The sequence below is a fragment of the Garra rufa genome, chromosome 24 (assembly GCF_049309525.1).
Source record: "Garra rufa chromosome 24, GarRuf1.0, whole genome shotgun sequence".
In the NCBI taxonomy this organism is placed as follows: domain Eukaryota; kingdom Metazoa; phylum Chordata; class Actinopteri; order Cypriniformes; family Cyprinidae; genus Garra; species Garra rufa.
In genome coordinates, this window is record NC_133384.1 from 21,381,358 (window position 1) to 21,393,668 (window position 12,311).

General features: G+C 36.6%; 1 protein-coding gene across 1 annotated transcript; it reads left to right on the forward strand.

Moving 5' to 3' along the window:
• Nucleotides 1–1,973: 1,973 nt before the first annotated feature.
• Nucleotides 1,974–11,643, forward strand: shisa2b (shisa family member 2b). The gene is made up of 2 exons (XM_073831133.1): nucleotides 1,974–2,941; nucleotides 9,921–11,643. The coding sequence occupies exons 1-2, from the start codon at nucleotides 2,638–2,640 to the stop codon at nucleotides 10,499–10,501; spliced, it is 885 nt and encodes a 294-aa protein (XP_073687234.1). The 5' UTR covers nucleotides 1,974–2,637; the 3' UTR covers nucleotides 10,502–11,643.
• The last annotated feature ends 668 nt before the right edge of the window (nucleotides 11,644–12,311 follow it).

Sequence of the window (12,311 nt, forward strand, 5' to 3'; positions counted from 1 at the left end):
TTATGCACAATGACCGACACAAGCTGAGTTAGTACTGACAAAAATACATACTTGTTTTACCTAAAACTGACAGAAGAACAATGGACTAAATTTTACCGTTTGTTTTGTTGGTGCTGTAGTAACAGGATTAAGGAAGCGTTGATCAGGGCAAATTTAAAAGCACCGCTACAAAACATTTCAAAATAAAAGTCGTGTTCTGTGACTATAAAACAGTCGTTTTTTTTTAAAGATTAGAATGTCTCTGTCTTAAAAGATTATATATGCTTAGTATAGATCAACTAAAGGTTGTAACTTGTCTTGGATAAATATGCTTAACTTTTTTTACTCGTTTCACAAACAAAAGAACCCTAAAATCGTTTAATATCCAGCAGAGTGCGCTGTCTACTTAGAAGTTACGTTGTTTCAATGTAATAACAGGTTGCACCACACTGCTACATCTTTGTCTAGTTCTGTAGGATTGTCACCATGTAAACTTTACTATATTTGCCACGAAGAAAGTGGAAAGGTCTTCTTGTGTGCAAATAGAAAATAAAATATGTTACACAACACTGATTAAGCTTAAAATCGTTTCTTTTAGGTGACAATACTGTAGTGAATTTATTATTAAATATGATACGGATAGAAAAGTTCAGTGAAATCATTTTATTTTATTTTACAGTTTGCATGTCCTGTTGTATATAAATACATAAAAACACATACATGTAAGAATATATCATGAAATGAGTGTTATTTGTGTTAATATCTTGTCAGTTTGCTGCTGATAGTCGCCTATTCATCTTATATCCTTAAAATAATTATTTTACTGTTTAAATTTAATATAGTTTCATTGTATATTATCTATCCAAGCATTATTTATATTCACCTCCAGTCAAAAGTTTTTTTATTTTTAAAGTCTCTTCTGCACACCAAGCCTGCATTTACTAAAAATAAAATAAAAATAATTTGAAATAATTTTACTATTTAAAATAACCATTGTCTATTTGAATATAATTTAAAATGTAATTTATTCCTGTGAAATCATTCTAATATTCCGATTTGCTGCTCATAAACATGAATTGTTATTATATTGTTGAAAACAGCTGATCAGATTTTTTTTTCAGATTTCTTTGATGAATAAAAAAGTTAAGAAGAACAGCATTTAACTGAAATAGAAATCTATTGTAATATTATAAATGTCTTTATCTTCACTTTTAATTAATTTAAAGCATCCTTGCTAAATAACAATAATCATTTCTATAATCCCCCCCCCCCACCCAAAAAAAAAAAAAAACTATACCAACTCCAAGGTTTTGAATAGTATATACCATTGTGTATACCATGTAGTATGTTTAATGTTACAAAAGCTTTTTATTTCAGATAAATGCTGATCTTTGGATCTTTCTATTCACCAAAGAATCCTGAAAAAATGTTGAAATGCTGAAAATTTTGCTTTGATCACAGGAATAAATTACATTTTAAAATATATTCAAATAGAAAGCAGTTATTTTAAATATCAAAAATATTTCACAATATTACTGCTTTTGCTGTATTTTGAAAAAATCTTACTGTTCAAAAACTTTTGACTTGTAGTGTATATTGATTAAATAAAGCTTGGCTATTTTTCCTGTCCGTTTGCTTTTGATAGTGGCCTATTATTCACAAGCGATCTTTTAGTCCTAATTGCGGGCTCTAATGGATGTGAGCCACCGGCGAGCTAAATGCATTACAATACGGCGTTTCCGTCCCTTTTGTGCTCAGGGAGATCCCCACGGGCACCGCTAAACACCCATCGCACAGAAGCCGCTCCTGAAACGCCCAGGGGCCCCGTCGACATACAATGACACTTGTTTGCACTGTGCAACTGGCGCAGAAGCAAAAAGTCAGGAGTTGTAAGGCACGGCACTGCGCATGCGCCGCTTGACGGGTGGGCAGCTACCCCCTGGATGAAGGAGAAGTTGTCAGTGGGTCACTCTCAGTCAGTCTATCAATGCCAAATCCTCACTATGCACTGCTGGTCCTGCTTGAGACATTGACAGCTGACTGCTTGCACCATTTGGAAGTCAGTTGTTGCAGCTGAGTGCTCGCTTAAATATTAATGAGCCGGACCTCCCAAAACTTTTACTGAAGTCGCATGATATGGATTAATGTGGAAAAACTTCCTTGACTGGTTAGAACACAGTGAGGAATCGAGCGTATGGATTACAAGTGAAGTCAGTGTTGGTTGCTTCGTATCTCAAGGGAAGACATTTGAGAAGCGGCGACATGAAGATCCGTTCAAAGCTGGATTGATGCAAAATTCGTCTGAAGGTTTCTCGCAGGAATATGGGATATTTTGAATTTATAGTTTATGAGCATAAAACCGCATCCCTTATGGCTTTAATGCGTTTTCATATGTGTTCTGTTTACTTTCAATCCGAAACAAAGCTACTGGAAGTCTTGTGACGCCTGGGATAAACAGTGGATACTTGTTCTAAAGCAATTCTGCTGGATCTATTGAATTAACCTCGGAATTTCTCTGTCCAATGACATTTCTAAAGTTGTTAGTTGGGTTCCTTTTTGCAGCGTCTCCTCATTTTATTAGTTTCATTTACCGAGTCATTAACTTAACAGGTCTAGACCAGAACCGGAGGTGTTTCACTCGCACAGGTTTGTGACAGGATGCGGGGATGCACGGGATTCCCGATTGCCGTCTCAATGGTATTGACACTTTTGACCATCATCAATGTGAAGGCGAGTGGAGAATACTGTCACGGTTTTCATGACGGTCAGGGTGCATGGAGAGACGGCTTTCAGTGCCCGGAGCGCTTCGACAGCGCCGAGGCCATCATCTGCTGTGGGAAATGCGAGCTTAGATACTGCTGCTCCAGCACAGAAGCTCGCCTGGACCAGGGCACATGTGATAACGACAAGCAAACACAAGACAGCAACACTGGGAACAAGGACAACAAAAATTCTGGAGCAGGTAGGCTGAAGTCTGCATTGTTTTCTGGTAGACTGACTTCCCCTGTCTGAAACAAATTAGCCAATTACCGTGTAATCGAATTGTACTCCAGCTAAGTTGAAATAGTTTAATTCAATAACTTGTAGAGCAGCAGCAGTGTGTAACTTATATCGACTCATGAATGTGCCCCTCAGGCGTTTGGTGCGTTAAAACCCCCACTAAATGAGAAAGTTGGGTTGAGTTTCGTGTCTAAATTAGGTTACAAAACGCTTAAGGTTAATGTTGTTTGGATGTTTATCTCTAAGAATCAGTCTAAGCGAGAAGCAACAGGCTCCATTATTCTTGTACGAATGATTCTTATGAACTGGATCTTTTAGTGAATCACTTCTGAATCAAATGGAGCGGTTACTAAATTATTCGGACTCACTGACTGACCGCAAGTCGTTAATTTGGACATTTCCGACTCGAAATGATTCTGAACCATGTACTGTGTGTGTGTAACAGATAGTTAAAGCTACACAAAATGTGTTATATTGCAATAATAAACTACCAATCAAAAGTTTTTGAACAGTAAGATTTGTAATGTTTTTAAAGAAGTCTCTTCTGCTCACCAAGCCTGCGAAGTACAGCAATAACAGTAAAAATCTGAAATATTTTTACTATTTAAAATAACGGTTTTCTATTTTAATATATTTCAAAATGTAATTTGTTTCTGTGATTTCAAAGCTGATTTTTTTTAGCATCATTGCTCCAGTCACATGATCCTTCAGAAATTATAATATTCTGATTTGCTGCTCAAAAAACATTTATTATTATTATGTTGAAAACAGCTGAGTATAACTTTTTCCGGAATTCATCTGAAACAGAAATCTTGTCTTTATCATCACTTTTAAACAATTTAAAGCATCCTTGCTGAATACAAGTATTAAATTCTCCAAGCTTTTGTATGGTATAGTGTATAATGTTATAAAAGTTTTTGTATTTTAGATAAATGCTGATCTTTCTATTTATTAAAGAATCCTGAAAAAATGTACTCAACTGTTTTAAATATTGATAACATTAATATGGTTTTTGAACAGCAAATAAGCATATTAGAATGATTTCTGAAGGATCATGTGACACTACAGACTGGAGTAATGATGCTAAAAATGTAGCTTTGATCACAGAAATAAATTACATTTTAAAATATGTATAATATATTCAAATAGAACGCAGTTATTTTAAATAGTAAAATATTTCACAATATTAATGCTTTTGCTGTATTTTGGATCAAATACAAGCTTGGTAAACAGAAGAGACTTCTTTAAAACTCATTAAAAGAGACTTCAAAAACGTTTGACTGGTACTGTAAGTATATTACAAAATAAATAAATCAATGCTAGAATAATTAATGAAGTTTCATGTGGAACATATTAGGCCTAGTGGTACCAATAATTGGATTGCATGTATGTATGTATATTTAATTTATTTCTGATTAGTAGACTGTTGAGTTTTAAATGCAGTAGGATTTTTTTCTCTTCCCTGAAGTAGCCTACTAAAAAAATTAACCGGAATCGTTTTAAGGATTCGGAAAACGAATCGTTCAATTACTAACGATTCCCATCCCTAAATATAAGAGTTAAATGTCATTGCTTATCCAGGTTTTGACAGCTGCAGTTAAATTGGCATCCAAATTGGCACCTAGCCGTTTACTCACTCACAAATGGCAAATTCTACTGCGAGCGGTTATAAATAGCCGCTGTTTGTCCGCCTAGCACAGTAACGAGCGCGCGCCGCCAGGAATTGGTGCGCGCGAACTCCAGTCGTCCGGTTCCCCACGAGGATCAAGTTCAGACTTGACCGGATATCCAGTGCGATGTGCTGACAGCCTCGTTCATAAAATAACGCCTGTGTGCCAACGCAAAAAACGTTTAATTCAACTGGAGTCAACGAACTTCCCCTCAGATTAATAAAAAATAAGTACACAGTTGTTGGAGACACCGGGGCTAGTTGTCACACTTTTCACTCCAGTGAATGTTACACAGAGTAGGTTTATTGTTTCAGTTTCTATATAAGCACATTAACGTCGGATATGTCCACTGTTAAACGCAACAGCTGAACAAAATAACATTATACGGTAAGTTGTCACAATAAAACCTTGCTATTTATGCACAACATCCACCTTTTTCCGTCCCATAAGAGTGTAAATGTTATGGGTCTGGCTTCCGGTCTCATCTGCGTCCAGCTCTTTTTAGCTGTACAAAACAGCTGGTTTTGCTTCTCAGTATTGTAAACTGGTGTGTCTTACCATATTATTTTAATGTATTATCTTAATTATGAACACACTGGTTTGTAGTGCAAACAGTACTACAGTTTACTGCAAGTTGTAGTTCTTCTTGTTATTTCCTAGTTAACCGGATGTCTCACCAACAGGCTTATTGAGGAAAAAGGTGGATAGACTTTTTAGCATAATTTAAATAGTAAACATAACATGTACATAAATTAGAATGTGTGAATTGACGAGTTAAACCTATTAAACCAAATATTCTCCACCAAAGTTGATACAAAGGTTTTATAAGTTCTAACAACTACTACAACTTTTTTTTTTTTAAGAAATAGAGAGCTTTTAGGCTCGTAATGATAGGCTTTAGGCTTTGTAATGATGCATATCTGAAAGGCAAGAGGAAATGGTGGTCTGCTGCATGTGGGCATGAAGTTTGACAGAGCCTGTCTGGCACTTGAAGACTTGGCTCCACTTGGACAATAATGCAACAGGTGTGAATTCATGTTAAGGGGCCCCAAATCCTTTTAAGGACACCAGAAGGGCTTTTCTGTCATCCTGTATCAGCAGTGAACTTCAGATCCACTAATATTCTTAATTTGACTGCAAATATCAAATACATCAGGTTTACATGTTTTGTTCATTTGAATGGATGCCATGGGATTAAAATAAAAAAGAGATAATTGTGGCTTTTTATCTCACAATTATGACATTTTTTGCACAATTTCTAGTTCACATCTGACAATTCTGACTTTTTCCCTTAGAATTCTGACTATACATCTTACAGTTCTGTTTTTTGTTTTCACTGTGGAATTAAAAATAAAGTTAATTTGAAATTTTATCACACATTATCATTCTGACTTTCTGTAGTTTATCTCGCAATTGCAAGTTAACATCTCGCAGATGTTTATATCTCACAATTCTGACTTTATACACTACCAGTCAAAAGTTTTTGAACTGTAAGATTTTTGATGTTTTTTAAAGAAGTATATTCTGCTCACCAAGCCTGCTTGTATTTGATCCAAAGAACAGCAAAAATAAAATAACTGCCTTCTATTAGAATATATTTCAAAATTTAATTTATTCCTGTGATCAAAGCTACAAATCATTCTAATATTTAAAACTGTTAAGTACATTTTTTTCAGAATTCTTTGATGAATAAAAAGATCCAAAGATCAACATTTATCTCAAATAGAAAGCTTTTGTAATACTATACATTATACCGTTCAAAAGCATGGAGTCAGTATAATTTTTGGGGGGAAAGATAGCATATATATTATATGCTATAAATTGGTCAAAAGTGATGATAAAGACATTTATAATGTTACAGAAGGTTTCTATTTCAGATAAATGCTGTTCTTCTGAACTTTCTGTTCATCAAAGAAACCTGAAAAAAAATTTACTCAGCTGTTTTTAACATAATAATAAATGTTTTTTTGATCAGCAAATCAGAATATTAGAATGATTTCTGAAGGATTGTGTGACTGGAGTAATGATGCTAAAATTTAGCTTTGAAACCACAGGAATAAATTACATTTTAAAATATATTCAAATAGAAAACAGTTATTTTAAATAGTAAAAATATTTCAAATTTTGACTGTTTTTGCCGTACTTTGGATCAATTAAATGCAGGCTTGGTGAGCAGAAGAGAAAATCTTACTGTTCAAAAACCTTTGACTGTATATCTTGCAATATTTCGAAGAATTGTGAGCTAAAAAGACTTGAGCATGGAATTGAAAGAAAAAAGATAAATTATACAAAGAGTAAAGTAATATATATTTGACATGTTTTAACAGAACTATCGAAAAACTGCTGGCTTGACTGTGTCACCGTCCATCTCATTATACACCTTATGTTACCACTAACGCACTCCAAATTATAACAAAAAGCATCTCTGAGGAACAGTAAATCTATGGAAATAACCTGTACAACAGATTCTCCATTGTTTTGCGAATAGGGTGTTTCAAAAAAAAAAGGGGGGGGGGGGTGCTTCAGCTGCCAAAAAAGCACTGATTTTCAAAACATGCACGCAAACGTAAAGCTTGCCAAAATTCAGGTCATTTACTGAAAAATTCCACTGTTATAGTAATAACTACCAAAAGAGCTCCTGTAAAAATGACTCCCCTGTCATTTTTGCACAGCAATCATGTCTTTGATTTAATAACGTTATAAGTTGTTAAACAATGGTTGCGTTTTTTAGGTTATGACTTGGAGTCTGTTTTGCTCCTATAATAAAATCAAAAGCCAGTTTGCATGGCTATTATCGTTGAATTGATTCATCTAAATTATAAGGGTGAGAGATCCTGACCAGATGCAAGAAAGTAAATGCTGAAAGCTTCCCGCAAGCGATCAGATGTCTAATTAAGCTATAAAGGTCAGTTTTAATGAAGAGTTACCTGTCGAAAAAAGCATGCACACGGTCAGGCAGCGAGGGCAGAAAGGTCAGCGGTGGTTGGAGGAGATTAGAGCAGATCAAACCTGTCTTAATAAGTGTTAATGAGGGGCCCTGGACCCCTGGGGACGAGTCACTGGTGGAACATCTCGTCTTTCATTTTTGCTTCTTTCTCAATCCCTTCATCTCACATGAGCTGGCAGGTTACCCATCTGTGAGTGCTCTGTTCTCTTATTTAAACAACAAGCTTCAGCAATGCTTTAGGCTTCAAACATGGTTTTTGTTTTTTTTAAAGGTGTAAAAGTTACATTGAGCTCAGTCACACTACTGATATCCTAGTTTTCCTTATGGCAGTGGGGGTACAATTGCTTCAGATGCATGCTGGAATTCGAAACGGATGTGTGCTTTCTAAAGAGAAGGAAAAACATTGCTCAAGGGCTATATACAAACCAAACTCCCCAAAGTTCTTCAATGTGCTGCCATCTAGCACTTTTCTCTATTTTTGACGTTAAGGAGGCCGGATACTCGCTATAATATTACATGTTCTTGTATAAATGACAGTGAATACAGCTGGATGACCTATTTACATTATAAAGGTTGCATTACAAGCATCGTGTTTTAAAAACATAAAGGTATTAAACTGTACTTTATGAATGATACATCAAATCTTGCAGATTACTTTTCTAAGTGATCTAATTGAACCTAGTGGATGGTAAAAAGGGCAAAATTTACACAAGATTTACCCTGAAGCAGGAAGCCGATGCACATTTGAGTTGGTTCTTGTAATGACGGGGACGTGACCAAATGGCTCCAAATGCATGCTTTAGTAATAAACGTAGTCAGAAAGGCAGGGTACAGTACCAGCAAACAGTAGCAAACAAGGTAATCCAAAAACAGGTGATGGTCAGGCAGCAAATGACCCTAAAACAGAAACAGTCCAGGGTCAAAACATAAACAAGGCAAGGAGTGCGATAAGATTGGGCAAGGAAAAAAAGAAAGCGCTTGGTAGAGTCCACAATAGCAAAACAATACTTTGCAATGTGAGTGTGTATGAGTGCAACTTATATAGTCCCTGATTGGAAATCCGTAATAGTTCCTATGCAAAGGCTTATAGGAAATGGAGTCCGGGAGGCAAAGTTGATTGAGATCTCTGGAGGTTAATGTGAGAAATGACAGAGGCCAGATTTGTGAGAGTTCTTTTGATTTGGCCAGTAAACAATCACTTATAGTTACCCCAGACTAACTAATGATTGCAAATGCGATAAAAATAAAATCAGCAATGATCATTTAAAATCTATCAGATATCATCTTGTTAAAGTGTGCCCTAGTATATCCTGTACACAAAAAGAAACACAGCGCAAGCCACGATGTCTGATTCGCGAACAAATGATAGGTCAGAAAGTTCAACGTATTTTAGTCCACCCAAAAAACAGGCAGAACATTTTTATAAAACCAAGTTATATTTATATGGCTACATATTCACCACAGTTTTCCAGAAAATTTAAAATAAAATTTTAACCAAAAATGAAAATTCTCTCATTTATTACTCACTCTCGTCGTCACCTATAGCCTCGTGGGTAACGCGCTGACATATGGCACAGTTGTGCTTTTGGTGTCCTTTTGGGTGACCTTTCTCCATCCCTTCCTCCTCTCTCTCCCACTTACTTTCTGTCATATCTTCACTGTCCTATCAAGAAAAATGCAAAAATGCCAAAAGAAAATAGTAATTAGTTACTCACTCTTATGTTGTTCCAAACCCATAAGACCTTCGTTTATCTTCGGAACACAAATTAAGATAATTTCGATGAAATCCAAGAGCTTTCTTACCCTGCATAGACAGCAACGCAACTGACATGTTCAAGACCGAAAAAGGTTAAAATAGTCCATGTGGCATCAGTGATTCAACCATAATGTTATGAAGCTACCAGAAAATTTACATTTTTCAACAATTTCTTCTCTTTTGTGTCAATCTTTGACTGTCGTAAATGTGTGGCGGAGATTGACACGGGACATTATTTTTGTTTTCTTTGTGCACAACAAATATTCTCATAGCTTCATAAAACTGCAGTTGAACCACTGATGTCACATGGACTATTTCAAAGAAAATCTTTCTGGGCCTTGAACGTGTCAGTTGCGTTGCTGTCTATGCAGGGTCAGAAAGTTCTTGGTTTTAATGAAAAATCTCTTAATTTGTGTTCCTTGATGAACGAAGGTCTTACAGGTTCAGAACGCCATGAGGGTAAGTAATTAATGACAGAACTTTCATTTCTGTGTTAACTGTCCCTTTAAGAAGACTTAAGTAATATTTTGAATGAGTTTCTCATAATTTCCCGGCTTTTGCTTTGCAGTACCCATTTACGTGCCCTTCCTGATCGTCGGCTCGGTCTTCGTTGCCTTCGTGCTGGTGGGCTCCGTTGTGGCCGTGTGCTGTTGCCGCTGTCTCCGTCCCAAACAGGAGCCTTCCTCCGGCAGCGGCTCAGGAGGAGCGTCCAGCAGCGCCCGCGTCCTCGAAACGATTCCCATGATGGCCAGCACAGGTACGTCGAGAGGCTCGTCCTCCCGCCAATCGAGCACAGCCACCTCCTCCAGCTCTTCAGCTCCACCCGCACTTCCCCGTCCCGCACCCGCCCCTATGCTACGGGCCCAAGCCTCGTGCTGCCTTCCACCAGACGCCAGCGTCTACGTAAACATGCCTACCAACTTCTCAGTGCTAAACTGCCAGCAAGCCACTCAAATTCTCCCTCACCAAGGTCAGTTCCTACATCCTCAGTATATTGGATTCGCCCACCCTGTTTCTCCAGCTCCTGCCTTCCTAGATCCCACTCAAGCGGGATACCGCCCATTGCAGTCTCCGTTCCCTCCACCAACCAGCGTGGCTAGTGTGGCCAGTGTGACCGGGGATCACAAATACCCTCCGGTTACCATGTGAATCCCAATGGGACCATCATAGGAATTGAAATCACAAGTTTAGGGCACAATCACAAATGAGACTCTCAAACCGGTGCTTTATCAAACACAATGTTGTTTTCTGTGATACAAAGGACACAGTGGTTAAAAAATGACTGGATGTGTGCCTTGGAAAAGAGCTAACGGTGTTGTAAATGAAGCGCGTGTGTGTGTGTACATATGCGATGTATATTTGTGTTGTATAACCGTGCATGTGCACTCTATGCGTGACTGTATAGGTGTGTTGGTTTATGAGATGCAGTATGTGAATATGTGTGTGTGTGTGTAGTGCACTATATGTTGTGTGTAATGGGAATCACAGGTGCTGTAATGTGAAAAACAGTCCTGGCTCCCTGTTGGATGCTTAAAATCTAATGAAGTGAACACAGGACACAGACTGCGACGCTCCACCCTCCTGCCCACTGCAACACACGCACATACGCAACGCAAGTAGACACACACACACACTTAGACTTTCACATACACACACTTACATTCAGCAGAACCGAAGTCATTTTCAGTTTGCCAAGGAACTGAATTGAAAATATACAAAAATATAGGCCTGTGTTTGGGAAAGCGATGTGCGAAGGTGTGTGTAGCTGAGATCAGCGGTCTTCTGAAAGCACCAGAGTCAATTACGCAGTAAAAACTGTCTGCCAACTGTTCCCCTTCACTAAGTCTCTGCCTTGTGAAAGGACTGTGTATGTGTGCCACTTTTCTTCCCCCCTGTTAGCATAAGGTACACTCGAGGAGTAGCAAAAGGGTTCCAGGGCATTTCATTTGGAGTGGGTTTCTTTCAGCGCGCTCAAAGGCGGCAGTTTAGCGAGGAAAGAAAAGTCCCAGGCTTCTCTAGGAGAAGGCCATCACCTTATTGAACTACTGAAACTCCAGCATTAGATCTTAGACTGGCAGAAAAATAACAATGAAATTAAACGCTGCCTCATTTGAAATCACCAGTCTGAAGTTATTTGGCTTTTAGAGTTGGAAGCTAAAAAGGTAGTTCACTTTCAAATGTTGTTTCAAAACTTTATGACTTTCTTTCTTCAGCGAAACACAAAAGAAGATATTTTAAAATGTCTGCTTTTTTGTGTAAGACAAAAGAAGATATTTTTAAAATGTCTGTTTTTTTTTTTCTGCAGAACACAAAAGCAAATATTTTTAAAATGTCTGTTTTTTTTTCTTTTGCGGAACACAAAAGCAAATATTTTAAAATATCTGTTTTTTTCCCCCACAGAACACAAAAAAAGGTGTTTTTAAAAAAGCTGTTTTTAAAAGCTGTTTTTTCTTCTGCAGGACAAAAAAATATTTGTTTGTTTTTTTTCTTCCACGGAACAAAAAAAGAAGATATTAAAAAAAATATCTGTTTTTTTTCTGCGGAACACAAAAGAAGATGTTTTAAAAACAGCTGTTTTTTTCTTCTGCAGAACAAAAAAAATGTTGTTGTTTTTTTTTTAAATATTTGTTTTTTTTACGCGGAACAAAAAAAGAAGATAAAAAAATATCAGTTTTTTCTGCAGAACACAAAAGAACATATTTTAAAAATGTTCACTTTTTTTGGTGGAACACAAAAGAAGAAATTTTAAAAATGACTTTTTTTCTCTCATCCAATGCAAAGTCAGTGTTGTTGTTATAAATCTAAACTATTAAAATCATTTTAATTCATTAAAATAAAATATAAATAGTACATGATAAACTTAAATGAAAATTAAAATGCTGAAACTACAATGGATATAAAACAACTAAATTTTTAAATAAAAACTAAAATTATATATTACATGAAAAACTTGAACTTC